This window comes from Lipotes vexillifer, unplaced genomic scaffold (genome assembly GCF_000442215.2).
Source record: "Lipotes vexillifer unplaced genomic scaffold, Lipotes_vexillifer_v1.1 scaffold21, whole genome shotgun sequence".
Classification (NCBI taxonomy): Eukaryota; Metazoa; Chordata; class Mammalia; order Artiodactyla; family Lipotidae; genus Lipotes; species Lipotes vexillifer.
This window is the reverse complement of record NW_006774065.1, coordinates 3685315-3708442: the sequence shown is the minus strand read 5'-3', so window position 1 is coordinate 3708442 and position 23128 is coordinate 3685315. Positions and strand designations below refer to the sequence as shown.

The window sequence follows — 23128 nt, the reverse complement described above, 5'->3', positions numbered from 1 at the left end:
TCCATAATTTTTAGAGGACGTGTGATCTAGAAATGATTAAGAACTACTGCTGTAGACTTCCCTGGTGGCGCAGTGGTTAAGAATCTGCCTGCCAGTGCAGGCAACACAGGTTCGAGCCCTGGTCCAGGAAGATCCCACATGCCACAGAGCAACTAAACCCGTGCACCACAACTACTGAAGCCCACGAGCCCTAGAGCCCGTGCTCTGCAACAAGAGAAGCCACCACAATGAGAAGCCCACGCACCGCAACAAAGGGTAGACCCTGCTTACCACAACTAGAGAAAAGCCCACACCCAGCAACAAAGACCCAATGCAGGCAAAAAAAAAAAAAAAATCACACTAAAAACAGCCCTTGAAGGACTTCCCTGGTGGTACAGTGGTAAGACTCCGCGCTCTCAATGCAGGGGGCCTGGGTCTGATCCCTAGTCGGGGAACTAGATCCCACATGCATGCCGCAACTAAGAGTTTGCATACCACAACCAAGGAACCCACCTGCTGCAACTAAGACCTGGCACAACCTAAGTAAATGACAACAAAAAAATAATAAAAATAAATATAAAAACAGCCCTTGAGCCAAGGATGATTTTCATTTTTAAAGTCTTGTTTAAAAAAAAAAATTTTTTCCCCCCCTACAGAGACTGTTTGGGACCACAAAAGCCAAAATATTTACTAGGTAGCTCCGTTAAAAAAAGTTTGCCAACCCCTCTGCTCTACAGCACAGAATTAACTTTTCTGATATTTGTGTTAGGGAGCTCAACAGGTATGGATTAAGTGTTTGCTGACTGTTCAGTCAGGCTTCTCCTATTCTTTTTTCTAAAAGCAAAAGAAAAAAAGGCTCACGGCCCCAGCTAAACAAATGAGGCTACATTATCTGAATCATACATCTTTTGAGCCAGAAAGCTCCTTAAGAGGCTACTCCAATTACCCAGTTTTGTAGAGATTAGGTTAATTTACTTTGCCCAGTGTCATATGGAATTAGGATAATAACACAGGTTCTTACATGAATCAGTCATCTTTCTATTTTACAACTTTATCTTTTCTTTTCCTCAAATGCTTGGAGATGCTACTTCATACATGTTACTAAATTTCATTACTGCAAGCTATCAAAAGTGAAACTTTTCTTCCCTTAAATAATTACCAAGTTTAAGAATTATTCTTTTCATTTAAAAAATCCTGAAACTGCTGGCACTACTGCTGAATATTTATTCTTCATTTTAGGAAATATAAAATCAACTTCTCCAGAACTTAAATAAAGCAAATGCAGTTTTATGTTGAGACTCATTTCTATCACCTACATAATCTTAAAATATGATTTATTCCAGAGTATACTACAGGACAGAAGTCATCTGAGGATATTTATGTCCTTGCGTTATTCATCAACTCTGGATTACCAAAATACAAGAAGTTTCTTTTAAACAACTCTGAAGGGACTTCCCTGGTGGCACAGCAGTTAAGCATCTGCCTGCCAATGCAGGAGACACGGGTTCGAGCCCTTGTCTGGTAAGATCCCACATGCCGCGGAGCAACTAAGCCCATGCGCCACAACTACCGAGCCTGCACTCTAGAGTCCACAAGCCACAATTACTGAAGCCTGTGCTCCTAGAGCCCATGCTCTGCAACAAGAGAAGCCACCGCAATGAGAAGCCCACGCACCGCAACAAATAGTAACCCCTGCTCACTACAACTAGAGAAAGCCTGCGCACAGCAACGAAGACCCAACACACCCAAAAATAAATTAAAAAAAAAAAAAATCTGAAAACAGTCGCCTTGAGAAGTCAGTAATACCCCTCCCGTGCAAATACTGAAACCTCCCCAAATTCTAAAGTTAAACAGTTTCATGACTATCATAGCTCGATTCACCTTGATAATAAATATTGGCAGATAATACAGAACGCTTAAATACTGATGTTCATTTCTCATAAAATTATACCTGATTTTATTACTTTTTATTTTTTTATTTTTTTGCGGTACACGGGCCTCTCACTGTTGTGGCCTCTCCCGTTCGGAGCACAGGCTCCGGACGCGCAGGCTCAGCGGCCATGGCTCACAGGCCTAGCTGCTCCGCGGCATGTGGGATCTTCCCAGACCGGGTGTGGCCTCTCCCGTTGCGGAGCACAGGCTCCGGACGCACAGGCTCAGCGGCCATGGCTCACGGGCCCAGCCGCTCCGCGGCATGTGGGATCTTCCCGGACCGGGGCACGAACCCATGTACCCTGCCATCGGCAGGCAGACTCCCAATCACTGCACCAACAGGGAAGCCCCTGATTTTATTACTTTTGGTTTCCATCCGTCAGAGAAATATTTTCCTGGCATTAAGATAAAACAAAATTATTGTGGCTTCAGAAGATATATTTATACTTGCCAAATCAATTTTATTTGGTTCCTGTATTCTAGATAGTTAGAAGTATACGTATGGTTTTGCTATGCATGCTTACACAATGTCTTCCTGGAAAGGTTATTAGTTGGTATAGCAACATCTAAAATATAATTCCCTTAAACCCCCTCCCTCTCCCCCTCAAAAAGCCACCCAGTCTTCAGAAAGTTCAGCAGAACCATCCTATCAGATGTCTTCCAGAAGCTAGCAAAAAGAAGTTTATCATCTGAAGTTAGGAGGTGATTCTTACATCCAAACAATGACTACAAAAAGGTCTCTTTCTTTTGGCAAATATCAAAAAAGCAACTCCATGCTCACTTTCATCTTCAAAACAGTTCACAGTATTCTCCAGTTTTTCAATTCACCAGAAAGAACCCTCTCACACTCAATTTCATAATTTAAGTAATAGTATAAAAGTTACCATGTCTAAGAGCACAATTCATGCCATTTATCCCTTCAGGCCATGTAGAGAGTAAGACTTTGACAAGAAATCATTTAGATCTACATTTAGAATTGAAGTTCATTTCTACAGTTTTACAGAACTGAATTATTGGGCTAAATGCCAAATTGCAGGGTCAACTAGATTACTAATCCTAATAAAAGTAGAAGTTAAAAAGCCTCAATGTGTATAGTCTTAAAAGTCTGAATAAAATAAATACCTATTTATCTGGCCCAGGTCAAGCAGTCACAATATGTTTTCCCAAAACGTTCCATATAATTCACTTAAATGCATTAGGATTACATCTTTCCCAGTTCAGTGACCCACTGGTCCTAGTAATCTAGCAAAACTAACCATTTCTAATTTGGATCTAAATACATAACCACCACGAAAAATCACCAGAACAGACCAAACAAGAGTATACTGACAACCTAAAAATTAAAATTGTGATCAGGCATCCTCAACATGATAAAGGGCATCTATAAAACCCACAGCTAACATCATACTTCATGGTAAAAGACTGAATGCTTTTCCCCTACGACCAGGAACACGACAAGGATGTCTACTCTTGCCACTTCTTTTCAACATTCTACTGGAGAGTCTAGCCAGGGTAATTAGACAAGAAAAAGAAAAGGCACCCAGGCTGAAAAGACAAAAATATTTGTTTTCAGATGACATGGTCTTATATAGAGAAAATCTTAAGGAACCCCTAAAAACTATTAGAATAAAAGAGTCTACCAAGATTGCAAGGTACAATATCAGTACACAAAAATCAACTGTGTTTCTATACACTAGCAAATAACAATCTGAAAATGAAATTAAGAAAACTGTTCCAATTACAAATAGCTCCCCCGCAAAAAAACAAACAAAAAACGATAAAATACTTAGGAATAAACTTAACAAAAGTAGTACAAGACTTGAACGCTGAAAACAGAGTGTTAAAAGAAACGAGACCTAAATAAACATAAAGACACCCCATGGTCATGGATCAGAAGATTTAATATTACTGTGATGTTTATATTCCCCAAACTGAGCTACAGAGTCAACATTATTCTTATCAAAATCTATGCAGGGTTCTGGGGCAGAAATTAACAAGCTAAACTTAAAATGTATACGGAAATGCAAGGGACCCAGAACACCCAAAATAATCTAGAAAAACAACAAAGCCAGGGGACTCAAATTTAGTGATTTCAAAACTTACTACAAAGCTACAGTAATCAAGACACTGTGGTACTGGCATGAGGACAGACATGCAGATCAATGGAATAATAGTCAATTTGCAGTGGAAAATGAAGTCAATTGATTTTTGACGAGTGTCAGGACAATTCAATGAAGAAGTCTTTTCAACAAATGGTGCTGGTACTACTGGATATCCAAATGCAAAAAAATCAAGTTGGACACCTACCTCACACTGTATACAAAATCTTGGTGACATGAGAATATAGAATATCTTCTTAGATATGACACCAAAAGCACAAGCAATGAAAGAAAAAAAAAGACAAATAGGACTCTATCAAATTAAAAACTTTTATGCTACAAAGGACACCGTCAAGTAAAAAAGAAACCTACAGAACAGGAAAAAAAAATTTCAAACCCTATCTGATAAGTCAGGATATGTAAAGAACTCTTACAACTCAACATTAAAAAGCCCAACTAAACCCAATGGATTTAGACAGTTCTCAAAGATGACATACTAATTGAAAATAAGCACATGAAAAGATGCTCAATATCATTAGGAAATTAGAGAAGTACAAATTAAAATCACAATGAGGGGCTTCCCTGGTGGCGCAGTGGTTGGGAGTTTGCCTGCCGATGCAGGGGACACGGGTTCGATCCCTGGTCCGGGAAGGTCCCACATGCCGCGGAGCGGCTGGACCCGTGAGCCATGGCCGCTGGGCCTGTGCGTCCGGAGCCTGTGCTCCGCAACAGGAGAGGCTGCAGCACTGAGAGGCCCGAGTACCGCAGAAAAAAAAAAAAAAAAAAAAAAAAAAACCACAATGAGATAACACTTCAAGGCTAAAATTAAAAGTATTGATGAGGATGTGGAGAAACTGGAACCTATATACATTGCTGGTGGAATGTAAAATGATGCAATCACTTTGGAAAACAGTTGGGAAGTTCCTCAAAATGTTAAACTTTGAGTCACCATAAGCTCCAGCAATTCCATGTCTAGGTATATATCTAAGAGAGTGAAAGCATATGTTCACACAGAAATTATACTTGAATGTTCACAGTAGCATAACAGCCAGAAAGGGGAAAACCACTCAAATACTCATGAACTGATGAATGAATAAACAAAATGCGGCACATCTAAACAATGGAATATTATTGAGCCATAAAGAATACAGTATACACATGAATGAACTATATGATACATGCTACAACATAAATGAATCCTGAGAACAATATACTAAGTGAAAGAAGCCAGTCTAAAAAGGGCATTTATTGTATGGTTCCATTTATATGCAATATCCAGAATAAGCAAATCCCTAAAAAAAAATTGTGGTTGCCAGGGACTGGGGAAAGACGGGCAGAGGAAGTGATTGCTAATGGATATAGGGTTTTCTTTTTGGAGGAAGATGTTCTGAAATTAGACAGTGGTTATGACTGTAGAACTCTGAATATACTAAAAACCACTTAATTACACACTTTAAAGGAGTGAATATTAATTATGGCATGTGAATTATATCTCAATAAAGCTGTTTTTAAAAGACTGTAAACTAGGCCTCCAAAAAATTGATATATGAAATATGTACACATTCACTAAGGATACTGTATATTCTCTAGCAAATTAACTACAGTTGAAGATAGAAGCAATAAACCACAAAGACTCAGTTTCAATTGTAAAATATGACTGACAGTATGCACCCCATAGAGTGGTTGATGGTTAAAAACCAAGCACTAGCAAGTTTATCACTATATCTGGCACACACTTCAAGCTTCGTTATTACTGAACTTAAGCATAGAGACTTCAAATTATCTATTCTGCACAGAAGCTGCACAATAAGCAGGTTTACATTAGCTAAACCTACTCCATACTTCCGATTTCAAGTTTCATTTATTACTCACTGAGAGCTTGTTACATGCTCAGCAAGAAGATTACAATGATCAGTGTGACACACTTCTGCTCATTGCCTAGTAGTATGACAATAGTGTTTAATAAAATGTTCATATCTATCTAAAACTGGTTGCTCATATCTATCTAAAACTAGTTACCACCTCTGTTCAGCATCCCTCAGAATGGTCAAAATTCAAAAAATAGTAGTATACAAGAGCCCAATGTCCAAGCATTGCATATGCTTTTAGCAATTAGTATACAGTGGGGGAAGAGTTGGAGGAAAAAAGTGTTAACTATCAGGACCTGTTAGACTCCTCACAAAGGATTCAAAAACAGGTGAAATCGGAATAGGGTTGAGTATGTGTACTGCTTAGAACAATTACTATTGGTAATAAGTAGATTCACCTAAGATGAGGGATTTAAACTCATGTTTTAATTTTTTTTTTGAATATTAAAAGAAAGGCAGTGGGGCTTCCTTGGTGGTGCAGTGGTTGGGAATCTGCCTGCCAATGCAGGTGACATGGGTTCGAGCCCTGGTCCAGGAAGACCCCACATGCCACAGAGCAACTAAGCCCGTGCGACACAACTACTGAGCCTGCGCTCTAGAGCTGGTGAGCCACAACTACTGAAGCCTGCATGCCTAGAGCCCGTGCTCTGCAACAAGAGAAGCCACCGCAATGAGGCCCTGCGCACCACAACGATGAGTAGCCCCCATTTGCCACAACTAGGAAAATCCCGTGCACAGCAACGAAGACCCAATGCAGCCAAAAATAAATAAAACAAAAGAAATAATTTTTTTTAAAAATTAAGAAATGCTTAAAAAAAAAAAACCCAAAAACACACTATATAGGGACTGCCCTGGTGGTGCAGTAGTTAAGAATCCATCTGCCAATGCGGGAGACACAGGTTCGAGCCCTGGTCCGAGAAGATCCCACGAGTCACAGAGCAACTAAGCCTGTGCGCCACAACTACTAAGCCTGCACTCTAGAGCCCGCACACCACAACCACTGAAGCCTGCACACCTAGAGCCTGTGCTCTGCAACGAGAAGCCCACGCACTGCAATGAAGAGTAGCCCCCGCTAGCCACAACTAGAGAAAGCCCGGGCGCGGCAACAAAGACCCAACTCAGCCAAAAATAAATAAATAAATTTATTTTTTAAAAAAAAGAAAGTAGGAGGAAAAAGTGCCTTAGAATTAATATGTGGAGTTCATATAAAAAAAAAAAAAAAAAAAAAAAAGAGTCCCGTATGGCTAGAACACAGGGAGTTGCATAAGATGAAATCACAGAAGCACGCAGGAGCTATACAATGCAAGGTCATTTAGGGTCAAAGAAAAAAATTTATATTTCTGGTGCAAGAGAGAAGCCACTGAAGTGTTTTAGCAAGTGAATAAACATGACCTTTAGGAAACTCTGGCTTCTGTGTGGAAAGAAAACAGTAAAGGAGGGCAGAGCCTCATTAGGACACAATGACAATGTCAGTGTGAGGTGATGGTGGGACTGGTGTGGTGACTGAGGAAAAAGTAGTAAACAAATTTGGGTGTGTTTTGGAGACAGAATCAACTGGTCTTAGAGACAGAATAAAAGAGGAAAGAATCAAGATGATTCCCAAGTTTCTCTCAGTTAACTAGGTGGTAAGAGTGACTTACTGAGATAGGAAAGACTGGAGAGAACCAGAATTCAGAGAAAAGAGAAACCAAAACCACCTCCATTGAAGAGAAGCTGGTCTTAGTTTATTCCTTCGAAAGGGAAGATGATGCTTTGAGGATCAAGGTTACAGTTTCCTCTGACACTGTAAACCACTGCCATCTACTGATGCAAACCAAGGATAAACACTTTGGGGGTGATTTCTCTAAGTTTTCAGATACTGAAATAGCTTAAGTAGCACAAAAAATTCTTACAATATCTTAATTTGACAGGCTGAAAGTATATTACCAGACTAAGCTGGAGAACTGGAAAACATACAAAGTCAAAAAGAATGTTGTGCAATATTTAGGTGACCTGCAAGTGCACTGACCACATATATATTTGTGGAAAGACAAACTATCTTCCTGTAATGTTTCCTTCCTCAGTTACTAGCACCATCACTACCCGGGCACCTAAACTAGATATCCTGCCAGTATCTTTGATGCCACACCCTACTTCACATCCACCCCAATATCTATTAAGTTATCAAAACCTGTTGCTTGGCATCTAAACCTGAGGCTCACTTTTCAAACTATACATGGCTGTAATTCCTCGCCCAAGGGAGATTCAGAGTTAATACTTTGGGTTGAGACCTGGTAAAAACTTTTAAGGAGGGTCCCCAGATAATTCTGATGTGCACCCTTGCTTTAAAACTCCTACTTATAAACTCAAACTCTTCCCCTCATTATTCTTAATGCTACAGCCTTCGTTATTGTTTGCTCTCATTAGCTTTTACCTATCTCCAGCCTTCCCATTCTGACCTACTTCCTACATCACCACCAGAATTCCCTAAGTCATTTTTGCTGTAAAATCCATGGTGACAAAATGGTTAAATCTAAATAAGGTCTACAGATTAAAAAACTGGTACAATACTGTTATCTACTTTCAGTAGTTAACTGGAATCATATTAAAAGAATGCTCTAAATTTTATAAAATAATCACTCAAGTATTTAGGAGTAAAGAGGCATCATTTCTGCAACTTACTCTCAAATAGTTCAGACAAAAATGTGTGAATGTATAGATACAGACTGAAAGAGGATAATGCACGTGTGATAACAAACATTTGGAGAATCTGAGTAAAAGCTAAATGGGAACTCTTACTAGTCTTGCAACTTTTAAGTCTGAAATTATGTCAAAATTAAGTTTAAAAAATCCACTGGCCAAAAGACTTCATTCTGAGTTGTACTTTTGTTAACACTATTAAGCAAGCTGTTAGGTCATTTATACAAATTTTGCTGTCCTAAGTAATCAACGTGTGGGTACACAGGCAACACTATTCTTTTTCTGGAAGACCTATGACAAGGTAGTTTACTTTTGTTTTTCTTCTGTTTGTTTTTTCGGCTGTGCCAGGCAGCAAGCGGGATCTAGTTTCCCTGACCAGGGATCGAACCCGGGCCCCCCCGCATTGGGAGGGCAGAGTCTTAACCACTGGACCACCAGGGAAGTCCCGGTAATTTACTTTCAAAGGCCAAAACTGTAGAGCACAGGCCAGGAGACTCAGCACTGAATTCTCATTACAATGAGTAAGACAAAGCACAACTTCCCCACAAGTCAGTGTAAAGGTGTTACTATGAGACAATTCACAAAAAGAAAACAAGTATTCCGAGCTCAGGAGGGTGTGAAAAACCACAATGATTTGAATAACCCAATGTAATAATTCCCCAGCAAAAAGATTACACAGTTCTGACTGGCTCCAGGGGCATTTGGGTTGCCTGAAAACATGGCATTGACCTATAGGAAGGAGGACCTTTTTGAGATCTGTGTAGAGCTCTGGCATTGCAGTGGATTCACTAACTCTTTAAAGCCCAAACCTAGATCCCTGGCTCAGTGTTATGTCAAAGTATTCTTAAGTAGAGCTTTTAAAGTCATGAGATTACCCTTAGCCATCAACTAGGTTTGACCGTTCCAAGACTGACCTATTTGTGCCAAGAACCAAAACAGGAAAAACTATGTAGCCATTAACTAGTATTCTACAAACTGCTCACTACAACTAACTGTCACGTCAAGATTAAGTTCATTATCTCACCAGCACTAGTGTTCCACAATGTACTAAAAGTAATAAGCACAATCATTCAAAACACCTTGTTTTAAAAAAAAAAGATAAACACATCAACATGAAGGGAGGTGCCAAAACACTTCGAAAATTTTACAGAAAACCTGATTCGTTTGGATAGCACTAAAAATCTGTTAACATAATTGATACACGAGCCTAACTTTTAAAACTCTTAAGTATGAGCCTTCAGAAAAGGACTGTATTCAGATATACAACCTAAAATAAAAATGACAAACTCAACTCACCAGCAATTTCTACAATATCACCAGGAACTATGTCTTTAGCTTTAATCCGCTGTACACTCTTCCTGTCTTGTCGATACACTTTGCCCATTTCAGGCTCATACTCCTTAAGGGCTTCGATTGCATTTTCAGCATTTCTTTCCTGTAAAAAAGAAAACAAAAGATAACAGTAGTAAATACAGCCTGCCACTGCCAAGTGTTTCTGGCCCTAGGAATCAAATTTTAGAGTTGTAAACTAAACTTAAAAAGAAAAAACACAGGAGATGCATATTAATGACATATGTAATAAATGATTAACATCTTAAGGTAATAACACTAGGCCCTTATGATTTTGTATTAAAAATGAAAAAATAAGCACCCGAAGAAGGGTAAGGAGATAAAAATCAATGGAAAGCAGTTATTAGAACCTGCTGTCCCTATGCACACTATGCAACATGGCACTCACCTTCAGTTTCACACACTCACATCATTAAATCAATCGTGACCCTCATGAAAGGTGATGGTCTGGGGTTGGACTGCCCAGGCTCAACCCAGGCTTTTGCACTCAAAAGCTATGTGACTGTGGATAACATGACACACAGCTTTATGGCCTACAAAACCAGGACACTAACAGTACCCACCCTCAAGGGTTGTGAGGATATACAAGCTATGTGTAAAATGCTTAGATTGTGTTTTGGTACACAGTGAATGCTTTGAGTGATGAATTAAGAAAATCCAGTTACGTCTCACAAATTCTAAATCTCTCACCAGTACTAAAGACCAATAAGTGGCCGGAAGCACTGCCAGTCACATACCATATTTACCATAATATTATACATGAACATGTCAAGACTTAGTCACACACAATTTTTTTTTTTTTTTTTGCGGTACGCAGGCCTCTCACTGTTGTGGCCTCTCCCATTGCGGAGCACAGGCTCTGGACGCGCAGGCTCAGCGGCCATGGCTCATGGGCCCAGCCGCTCTGCGGCATGTGGGATCTTTCCAGACCGGGGCACGAACCCGTGTCCCCTGCATCGGCAGGCAGACTCTCAACCACTGCACCACCAGGGAAGCCCGACACACAATTTTTATTTCCTAATTTCAAGATGAAAGATGCAGAATTAAAACGAGCCATGTTGGGGAAAAAAAAAGCTAAGGGAAAGTTCCTTTGGGGGGTGGTGGGAGAGTATGTGTGAAATTTGCCTTTTCTCCTTTTAGAAAATAAGCAATTAGGACTTCCCTGGTGGCGCAGTGGTTAAGAATCCACTTGCCAATGCAGGGGACACAGATTTGAGCCCTGGTCCAGAAAGACTCCACATGCCGCAGAGCAACTAAGCCCGTGCACCACAACTACTGAGCCTGCACTCTAGAGCCTGCAAGCCACAAATACTGAGCCCGTGTGCCACAACCATTGAAGCCCTCGCGCCTAGAGCCCGTGCTCTGCAACAAGAGGAGCCACTGCAATGAGAACCCACACTCCACAACGAAGAGTAGCCTCTGCTCACTGCAACTAGAGAAAGTCCGCACTTAGTAACGAAGACCCAACGCAGCCAAAAATAAATATAAAATAAAAAGAAAAAGAAAATAAGCAATTAGAAGGAGCAAATCTACAAAGCACATGCTCAGTTGAGGTTACTCAGTGGACAAAGGAATTCTTTCATTTCTCTCACATCTTTGCCCTCCAATCTAAAGCTCTTCAGTTTAACCTTTATTTGGATAAAATTTATGCTCGATAACATGCAATCTAATTTTTCACACTGTGGTAAGAATTAAGTCCCCAAACCTGCTTAAAGAGAATTTAGATGACACAAAACTGAAAGCTAATGGTATGTGTCTAACTTTTTATGTATGCATTCCTGAGAAAGTACAGGAAACCTTAAATTTGGAAAGTTCATGATAAAAATAATTTAAATCCCACTTCAGGGCTTCCCTGGTGGCCCAGTGGTTGAGAGTCCGCCTGCCAATGCAGGGAACACGGGTTCGTGCCCCGGTCCGGGAAGATCCCACATACCACGGAGCAACTAAGCCCGTGCGCCACAACTACTGGGCCTGCACTCTAGAGCCTGTGAGCCACAACTACTGAGCCCACCCGCCTAGAGCCCGTGCTCTGCAACAAGAGAAGCCACCGCACCTCAACGAAGAGGAGCCCCCACTCACCGCAACTAGAGAAAACCCGCGTGAAGCAACAAAGACCCAACACAGCCAAACATAAATAAATTTATTTAAAAAAAACAAAAACAAACAAACAACAAAAAACAGGTCAGCTTGGGGGAAAAACAAATATACCTAACTTACTATGAACAAAAACTTAGAAGACCTTCTAAGGTTTCCTTTGTTCTAAAAGTTACAACTCCTACCTCCTCCAGTCAAACCTACATAGGTCTAAATGTCATTCCTCAAACACACTTTGTACCTCTCTGCTCATGCCACCCCCTCTCTGGAATATTCTCCCCAGCTTCCACCCACAAAAGTCCTATTTCTTTATAGTTCCCCCAATTGCTTGTCAGCCTTCCTTGATGACACTGATCAGAAATACATGCCCCACCCCTCCCAAATACTACCTTACACTATAATTATAACTTTCATTACTTCCAGAAAGCAAGAACCCTATAGTATTTATTGCTCATACCCTTCTGTATATTATGTAATAGGATATCCATCAAAAATATTACTGTTTTCTTTAAGCTAAGACATCTGAAAGTCCTGTGAAAATTGCTGTAAAATTTTACTTTGGAGCTCAGATCAGCCTGACCCTGGATATAAATCCCAGATACTCTACGTATGTACTATCTGTATGGCCTTTGATAAGTTAATCACTCTGAACTTCTATGTCACATCTGTCCAATGGGAATATCATCTGCCTTACAAAATCACTCTAAGCATGAAATGGGAATATGTATGAGGTATCTACTATGTAACTGACATAAATTAATTTAAAAATGCATATTACTAACTTGAGAAGGACAATCTAATGCTATATATTGTTTCTTTTGCCTAAATTATTCACAAAAAGATCATTTCTATTTAAATAAAAGCAATTTTAAAAAATCAAATGTAGCACAATTAAAATTTTCTTCTAAGTAGGCTTCCTTCTAAATGAGCTCACCACATAAAGGCCTTCATGTTTATTAATAAGATCAGAAGTTTACAATTCCAACAGGATTAAATATGTTTATAAGATGCTTCCACTTTAAGAATGACAGATGCACTCTATTTTAGTCCTGAAAGAGGTGACTACAGCTATCAAACATCTAAAAGATCAATACTTAAAAGATGAATGAGAGGGACTTCCCCGGTGACAGTGATTAAGAATCTGCCTGCCAATGCAGGGGACACGGATTTGATCCCTGGTCCGGGAAGATACCACATGCCGCGGAGTAACTAAGCCAGTGCGCCACAACTACTGAGCCCGCACTCTAGAGCCCCCGAGCCACAACTACGGAAGCCTGTGCTCCGCAACAAGAGAAGCCACCGCACTGCAATGAAGAGTAGCCCCCGCTCACTGCAACTAGAGAAAGCCTGCACACAGCAAAGAAGACCCAACACAGCCACAAATAAAAAGATGAATGTGAAATATTAGTCTGGGTTTGTTAAAATATATCAAAAACAAAAACCTAACAGATCCACAGTCTTATAAAAGTTAAATTCTCAAACTAGCTATCTGCAGAAGACCAATCATGCAAATATGGGGCAGACGTGTGATCCCATTATGTTTCTGTAGTAAAATTAGCTTCCATTCTGTGAATAAGAAAGGCCTGGGTACTGGGCAGTTAAGGGAAAATAGCCAGGAATATGCTCCGAAGGTAAAATTATTTAAGATTTAAACACTTTTTATAGCTAAATACACACACACACACACACACACACACACCCCAACGAGAATAAAAGTTTTTCATAAGCAGCAGCTAGAAAATATAAAGAGAATACTGGTTGTCAAATTTTCTGGTTTTCCTTAAGTAGCTTCTTTATCCACTGTTCTTAATTCCATGCTACCATGAAGGATGAGCAATTTTAACAGCAAAGTATATATGCATGAGGTGTAAAATTTTGCCATTAAATAAATTAATAGATAAAAAAACACATGTAGTTCCACAGATTGTTTTAACACAGTTTAAATCACTTACGTAAATTACCAAAATTTTGCTCTGCAGGAATTTTTGCTTACCTGCCATACACCCACAATTGCATTGGCTACTAATATAAGTAAAATCACAAAGGGTTCTACAAAAGCTGTAATTGTTTCTTCACCTTCTTCAAACCAAGCCAAAACCTAAAAGAGAAATGGCATGCGTTAGAACTGTAATGTGTTCTTACAACCAAAGTGGCTGGCATTAAAGGAATTATTATGATACATAAAATCTCTTTTCTTACCATCCTTAGAAACAAAAGGTAGCAAAATGTAATGACATAAACAACAAGCTTATATCTTGTTCCCAATAATTCTTAAGACTCAAAACTATAAACTTCTTAATAATACCCTTAAGAACTAATTTACTTTTTCATGTAATAATTGGTTTAAAATGCAAAACAAATACTTTTGGGGAACTAAAGCCCATTCATTTTCTGTGTATATTTTTCAAAAGAAATAAAACAAATTCCTGATTTTGTTAAAGCAAAAGGCAATCATGAAACTTTGTTAATTTGGTTAATATTCCCATCAAATAATACCTATGTGGCACAAATTCATAGTAAAAACAACTTAATCATTGACTCAAAATTAGAGTACATAAACTGCTAATGTCCCACGTATTTTCAGTGGTGTTGCTGCAGGTCATTACTGCGAGGTTGTTCTGCAATCAGAAATGTATTTTGAAGGTTATCCTCCATATGCTATCTAGTATAGGAATACAGCTCTTCAGAGATGACATAAATCCAAAAATATTATACCTGGGCACAGAACACTGTCCCAAGAAAAATGAGCAGAGAATTAACTTCTAGCTCACACAAGCCACACTGTACTTTCTAAGTGAGCAACCCTAAGAAGAGAGAATCCAACACAATGAATCTTAAACAACATAGTAAAAGAGGCATCTAAATGGTTAAAAATTTAACAACCAATTTTTGTAGAAAACTGCCAATCCAAACAGGATGTTAAAGGTATCTTATGATACAGTCTGGGAGGTAAGATTTGCCTTTGCCTTTTAACACTGCTTAAAATGTTTGTATATTCCACAATGAAATCTTTTCTTTAAAAGATCTATTCAGTAAACAATGAAAGCACTGTTTCTGATACTTTTTAATATTGTCATATATGATGTATGGCAATAATGAAGCCATCTGACGACTACATTTGTACCTAGTGGAATACTATAAAGTGAGCTTTGACACAAACAGCAAACAACCAGAAAGATGATTAAGGCAAGACCCAACATGAATTTTGCAAGTAAATGAGGGTAACAATGAATTCACAACAAATATCAATTTGTTAGGCAGCTTTGCTCACCACTATACCACCAACAAAAGAAATATCATATCAATTTGAGCAGGAAAAAAACCAGGAGACCCAAGGCCAGGTCCTGAAAGACGCCAATCACCACTGACAGCTAATGAACCAGGGCAAGCAGAACACCAGAATGAATATAAACTGTTCCTGCAAGCTTTCAGCTGGGCATTCCTGGCGTTAAGGCAAGGAATTTGTTAGGCAGCTTTGCTCACCACTATACCACCAACAAAAGAAATATCATATCAATTTGAGCAGGAAAAAAACCAGGAGACCCAAGGCCAGGTCCTGAAAGACGCCAATCACCACTGACAGCTAATGAACCAGGGCAAGCAGAACACCAGAATGAATATAAACTGTTCCTGCAAGCTTTCAGCTGGGAATTCCTGGTGTTAAGGCCAGGCCTAATGGCAGGATGAAAACTTCTCTAGGAAGTTATAAATTTTGATAGATGCAAGATCACAGCTGCTTTGATGCTAGCCTTTCAAACATTTGCCAAGGAGAGCTATCAGAAATAAGAAACTTAATTAGCTCTTGGGGGAGAAAAATTGCTCAACTTGAAGAGTAACTAGGACCTTTAGAAAAGGTCAGTGAGGCATTAGCAACTGTAAGATAAGCTTCACACCTTGTTAAAGCGGGTATGAATTTCCCTCTTGGCAGCTAGGCCTGAGGAACAAACTTAAACCAATATCCCACATAAGCTGGAACAAAGGAAAAGACTAAAGAAAGCAAGCAGTGACAGGACTATCAAAGCAAACCTCTACTTTTCAAATGTGTGGTTCCTTTGCACAAGTGGTATTTATCCATAATGCAATAAGCCTCATCTGTATTATGAAGTAGCCTTTTCTTCCACTATGTGACTTTAAATGTTTATGTGTAAGAAACACAGGCATTCATAGTTATTTGAGGGTCCTGTACAATGTATAATTACTGCCTGATGAGAAACTAGTGGGCAAATCTCTTAGTGTGGAAGGACAGGGCTGAACCTATTTAACACTGACAACTACCAATTTTCTAATATTTAAAAAAATATTTTGAAACCCACAAATAACCCAAAGAATTAAGTGCTACAACTCAAAATAAAGATGAACCGTATTTCATTTACTGCTAAGAATCAATCCAGTCAATCATGTTCAAACCACATGGTGCAGTCCTTCATGGTTTTGTTCTATTGAAAAGAAAACCTCTCTTGTATAAATGGGAAGATGCTGCTGACCGATGGAAGATCCCATGAGATGGGGAAGAGGGTAGTGAAGAGGGAAACTGGATGAGTGACAAATTATTATGTCTTATTAGCATTATAGTACAGTCAGTTCATAATTATGGTTACCAGAAGTTATACAAAATATACAGGGGGCGGAGAGAATGTTTCTAAAAAATCTTTATTGAGAACAGGTTGAATATAAAGGATTATCTGTTTGTATTTCCTTTTGTTGACTATTCTATCCCCAGGGGTCTAGAAGAGTCTCTGGTACATAGCTGATGCTCACTATATATTTATTGAATAAATGCATGAATAAACAAAACAAAATCTCATACAACGTCTAAGGTACAAGTCCCTACCTGGCAGTCTATGAACTTAAACATTAAGAGAGCAAAAGGGTAACCAACCTCATTAACAATATCAAAGGGAAGTGGAAGGAAAAGCTACTGCAGTATAATTTTAGGCATAGTGTTTCTTCTTTCTTTGCTTTGCACTATTAATACAGTAATAGTACTTCTGGGGCTTACAGTATCCAGCTACGGCAAGTTCAAAAGCTTCAAACTTGTCAATCCTATTCAAAGTAAACACTTGCTAGGTTACTTTATTTATTTAAATTTAATTAATTAATTAATTCCCTGACCAGTTATCGAACCTGGGTCCTGGCAGTGAAAGCACAGAGTCCTAACCACTGGGAATTCCCTTGCTAGGTTACTTTAGATAGGGTAGGGTATCCTCTAATTGTTATATGGAAGACTGATCTCTGTATATCACCATAACTTCTGAGAGTACAGCCAAAAGATGCCAGAGAGCAGGGTTTAATGAATTAAGCAAATTTTAATCCAAGGTAAAAAGGGATGTTCTGGTATAAACTAGGAGACAGTCATGGTACCATGACTCGGTTATCTACACATTAGGATAATGTGCAGAGCTCTTAACAAGAACTTAAGAAGAAAATGAGAGATCATAAGCACATTCTTAAGACTGAGGGTCTTAAAACATGTATCAGGTCTGTATTCCTCCTTGTATCCTTAGAAATTTGCAATGCCTTAGGGCACTCAAACATTTGTTCAATGAAGGAAAAAATTTACATCAAGAAATTTAAAAAGAGGAAACAAATAAGAAAGTATCACCAATAAGTGTTATAGCAATTTTCTGAGGTGAGAAACAAAAATTCTTTCAGCCATTATAAAAAGAATAATATGAATTAGACTATAGATTCTCTTGTGAACCGGACATAAAGCTTATGTGAAAACAGTCTTCAATATTTTCAGATTTGAAAATACAATCTTATTTAAAAGAAAACAAAAAACCCCATACACATTCACCTTTCAAACCATATTTTAAAGACAGGCTCTAAATAAATTACTTAAACCAATCAGTAAACTGCCCGTTTTGTCCTTCAAAATAATTAAAAGAAAACACAGGAAAAATTTAAAATCACTACATTATCAAATACTTCTTGAATATATCTTACTGAGAAAACCAAAGTAAACAAATTTCATGTATTTTGAAAATGCTACCAACACAAACTCATCCAAATATTTGTTAACTCAAAAGCACTAACCTGGGACTTCCCTAGTGGTGCAGTGCTAAAGAACCCGCCTACCAATGCAGGGGACACAGGTTCGAGCCCTGGTCCGGGAAGATCCCACATGCCGTGGAGCAACTAAGCCCGTGAGCCACAGCTACTGAGCCTGCGCTCTAGAGCCCATGAGCCACAACTGCTGAGCCCACGCGCCTAGAGCCCGTGCTCTGCAACAAGAGAAGCCACCGCAATGGGAAGCCCGTGCACCACAACGAAGAGTAGCCCCCGCTCGCTGCAACTAGAGAAAGCCCGTGTGCGCAGCAACGAAGACCCAACACAGCCAAAAATAAATAAATAACAAATTAATTAATTAATTAAAGAAAAGAAGCACTAACCTAGGTTCTAAAAGGAATTAAGAATCCCTTCAAAGGTTCCAGTAGGAAGAAAAGACAAATTATTCAAATGTAAATCAAAGTTGAGAAATGCCCTGGTCTAAGAAAGTTGTATTAGCATTTTAGGGTCAATCTAAGTAACTGAGATAGGGAAATGGGGGTGAAGGGTAGAGAAGCTTATGCAAATTGTGTTACCAGAGAGGACTTTATGATTCTGACAGATGAGACAAATATGGTCCTCAAGCTCACTTCCTTCAGGTTAACTGTCACCTTAGACACCTCTCCTGACTGCCCTATTTGAAAACTGCACTCCTTCCACAGGCTCCCCTATTCCGCCACCACCAACCATGTTATTTTTTTCCACAGCACTACCTCCAATCCAACAGTTTATTATATATTTTACTTTTATCTGTCTCCACTAGAATGTCAGCTCCAGGTAAGAGACCATGTATTTCGTTCCATGCTGCATCCCCAGTGTTTGTGCCATGTACCTAAGGTGCTCAATTCCTAACGAAGCAGGGAAGAGAGAAAAGAACAGGCATTCCAATTAAGCAACCATATGATGTGTTATATGAAGGGCAAAGTTGGTGAACAAGGGGAATGGAAAGAAAAAGTGAAAAGGATAGAAAGGTACTGAATGTCAAGTTAAGGAATTTCTAATGTTACGTCACATACAATGGGAGATATATAGCTCACTTCTTCCAACCCAAGTGACACGTTAATTAAACTTTATCTCTACAGGTCACAAGTATAAAACATTAATGCTGTTTCCTACTTTCTGCCAACGCAAAATATTAACTGTGGTTAACAGTTTACTACTTAGATATTTGAAATATATCACTAAAGCCTAGTATTTCTTAACTTGAGCAGAACCTGATGATGTATCACATATACATTATAAAAACTCCCTATCTGCTTCTCCAAAAGAGCATGTATATTCTCCCATTTTTCCTTTTAAACAAATAGGAATGAACTGACTACCACAAAAAACTCAGTGCTCTTTTCAAAGGTAAAGAAATGTGGAATGAAAAGGGTCAAGCATAATGTAGCAGTAGTGATAATCCCACATGAAGAAAATCAACAAGTTTTATATCTGCAATTTCTTGATCAAACAAATCAAAGCAAATTAAGTTACAGTACTTCCTAAACAATAAATGTTTAAACTTTTCTGTTTAGCAACCCATAAAATAAAAATGTAACATAGTTCATTTCCTAAGCAATAACTCCATGTAGTTACCAAAAAGGTAACTCAAATTTCAACTCCAAAATATAGCTCTAAAAAGCTATAAAAAGCCAACATCCTACCTTACAACAAAATTAAAGCTTTTATTTAAAAACCCATTTGAGGGAATTCCCTGGCACTCCAGTGGTTAGGATTCGGGGCTTTCACTGCTGCGGCCGGGTTCATTCCCTGATCGGGGAACTACAGATACTGCAAGCTATGCAGCACAGCCAAAAAATAAAATAGAATAATAATTTTAAAAAACCATTTGAAAATGCCCAGAAGATTTAAGCTCCTTACTTCAAAGTAAAACTCACATCATTATTTCAAAATATTAATATAAAGTCACTCAAACTGGCCACTCAAGAGATCCTATACAACCAAATAGTCAATAGCTTGTCTACTGGAAATAATGCCACCGATGTTACAACACTGCCTTAAGTTACACACACAAAATAACGCAATAAAAATTTATTTTATCTCTTCTTGTATATAGCAGCTGATTAACTTCTAAGAGATCTCCGATGACCTTACTGAAGCCCAGTATTAAAACTACCAAGCTTGAGACTATTTTAAAATTATGTAGCCAGCTTAAACATAAGCATTATACTACCTCAAACACATTATTTGTTTTGTTCCACGACAATGTATTGAAACTAATTAATCAAACAGCTCTGTTCCTTTATCTGAATTGGTAAAGAAGCAGCCACTTACTGAAGGGGAATTTTTTTTAACCAAGAAAAAGAGACACGTATAAGGTATGGAGTGACTAATTCAGCATGCTTAATGATTTGCTATGATACTCTCTTAATTTTATTCAATGAAAACCGTAGAAAACATTCGTGAGGAATTAATTATTAACGGCTACACATCACTTGGCTAACATGGCATGACATATTAAAGTCTCATGGCACAATCTGCATACAGAAACTCCAAAAAAGTTCACCTCTTGCCAATTTTTTCCCTTCACCGAAAGTAAAGAAATGCCCACTGCTTCGTGTATTTAGTTCTCAAAATAGCCCTCTAAGGTAAGGTTGTTAATAAAGACAGAGGTAGATCCCTGAGGCTTGCATGCTTACAAACACACAAAAATGAAACCTTGAAGCTGTGTCAAGTTTGCAAAGCCTGAAACACGTTATTGCACTGAGTGAATTTCACTTCCCATCTTGGTTTTTATAATAAAATACTGTACTTTAAGAACAAAAGGCATCTCATGCTGTTAGGATTAGGAACATCTGTGTCCTATTCATGACCATTTTTAGGAAAACTTCGAAGTCCAATGCCCAAGTAAAAAAATGCAATAAAAAAAAATCAATATTGAACACACAAAAAAAGTTAATAATAACCTAGAATTATCCTTTCCAACCCCCATCACCTTTCTTCTGCTGTTCTTTGCATTTCACTAGTTTCTTAGCAACCATACAGGACTCAAGCTGGTAAGCACAGAGAACATGAAAAAAGTTTTTTTTTTCTTTTAAGATCTAGAACCAATTGTACTAAACCTTGTTCTCTCAACCTAGGAGCCACTCAAGACAGGGGTCCAATTTAGATAAATTTACCACCCTAAAGGTCAGTGACCAAATTTGGTCAACAGTGGTGCCATCACTGCCGTCATCATTCTTGTCACTGTCAGAAACAACTGTCACCTTGCCATTACCAGGAAGGGAGAGCAACTGGAATATTCCTTTTGTAAGTTCTATTTACAGACTACAAAGAGCCCAACATCATCTTAGTATGATCTTACACAACGGAAGAACCCAAAACAGAAAAGGCCTTCCAATAAAGAACTTTTTGATAGTAAAAGCTGATAAACCACAAGAATTTATAAGACCCTGCCTGCCGCATTTGGGAACAATTTCTAACTGCACTGCCAATGTCAGACATCCATTTATTTTCCGTACGCGAATGGCTTTAAATGTTTTATTTATAAATTTAAAATACCTAGGGAATCAAAAAAAAAAAAAAACCCAAAATCCCACACAAAACATTAAGAAACAGCTTAAATCTCCAAATATAATGTTCTCACTCAACAGACATTTGTTTCCTGGTTTTTCATCTATGGTATAGTCTCAACTTTTGGAAAGTAAATTTCTTTATACTTACAAAAGATATACATGCTGCCAACAATAAAATTCTAACTAGTAAGTCTTCAAACTGCTCAATCACAAGTTCCAGCAAGGTTTTTCCTGTTAGAAAGAAACATATCTGTTGTAAATGTCATCCTAAGATCAGCACACAAAGTGGGGGAAGAAACGTGTTAAGATTACTCACCTTCTTCAGCCGGTAACTCTGTAGAATGTAGAAATTCACCAGGCAACGTGCCAAGAGGGGGGGAAAAAAAACATTTTAGCACTCTGTCTTTACAAAAATTACTAAATTATCACTGTCTTTGAAAGACGCACCTAGATATATGAACATTCAACCATATTTAACAGAAACCATACCAAAATGGTACCCCAAGAAAATATGCAGTATTTGTTGTACTGATCTACTCCAAAACGTGAAATCTCATCACCACCTAAGCAAGTCTCCTGAAACAAGGAGTTATTTCAGCTCTGTCATCACTTCTGCCAGATGTGTAACTTTGGGTAGTACAAGAACGGTCAGAGGCATTCTCAACTACAAAGCCTCATAAACCGGGTAGGGACGAGAAAATGTCTCGCAGGACTCAACCCAGATGCAAGAGGCTCATCCCTCCCTCCGCCGGGGCCGGCTGCTGCTGGTGAGAAGCCGCGGAGCTAGCTGCGTGCGGGGAAGGTCAAGGGCTGGAGCCGCGAGGAAGTCGAGAGGAGGCGCAGACCCGACGCCAGAGCCCCCAGCCTGCAAGCCCTCTCCCGCGGGGCCGGCGCGCGGGCTCAACCCGCCGCCTGCAGCCGTAGGCAGGCGCGGAGCCGAAACCCACGAGGTGGAGCTCAGTCAGCCATCTTTCCTGGCTCTCGGGCCCGCGCCTAGCCGCGCGGCGCCGCTACAGCCCCGGCGCCGGGCACCTACCGTTGGAGCCCCATCTCTCCTTGAGCTTCTTGACCTGCTCCAGGCTCAGCCCTGTGCTCTCGTTGACGCCGAAGTGACCCAGCACTTCCTCTACCGTCTTTGTGTGCGCGTTCTCCATGGCTGCGGGGGCCCGGCCGGCCTCGCCTCCAGTCCCCGCGGCCTTCTCGCCTCCGCCTCGCACTCCGGCCGCGGGCTCGTGCCACCCCGGGCGCCCAGGCGCGGACTGGTCTCTCCCCCCTCCTTCTCCTACTCCAGCCGCTTCCGCCTCGCCGGGCGCTAAATCACCCCGCACCCCCTCCCCCAGCAACCGCCCCTCTCGCAGCCCGGCCCTCGCCGGCGCCCGCCCCGGGCACAGCTGGACGGTGCGGGGGGCCTCCCGACCCTCCCTCCCCTCGTCAGAAGGGAGGGCCTCCTTCACCCTCAACCGCCCGCCGGGAGTGCAGGCCGCGGCCCCTAGGTCCCCTCCCCGTTCTCCTGAGGTGATTCTCGGCCCCGCCCGGGCCGGAGGAGGGGGCGCTCGGCCGA

The 23128-nt window shown here is 39.8% G+C and overlaps 1 protein-coding gene across 1 annotated transcript in view; it reads right to left on the bottom strand.

Moving 5' to 3' along the window:
• The window catches only part of ATP2A2 (ATPase sarcoplasmic/endoplasmic reticulum Ca2+ transporting 2), a 55521-nt gene extending 32800 nt beyond the window's left edge, over positions 1 to 22721 (bottom strand). Inside the window, 5 exon segments of the mRNA XM_007448721.1 lie at positions 9854 to 9992; positions 13995 to 14099; positions 21716 to 21798; positions 21884 to 21901; positions 22604 to 22721. Of these exon segments, the coding sequence (XP_007448783.1) occupies positions 9854 to 9992; positions 13995 to 14099; positions 21716 to 21798; positions 21884 to 21901; positions 22604 to 22721 (463 nt within the window).
• Between the last annotated feature and the right edge of the window lie 407 nt (positions 22722 to 23128).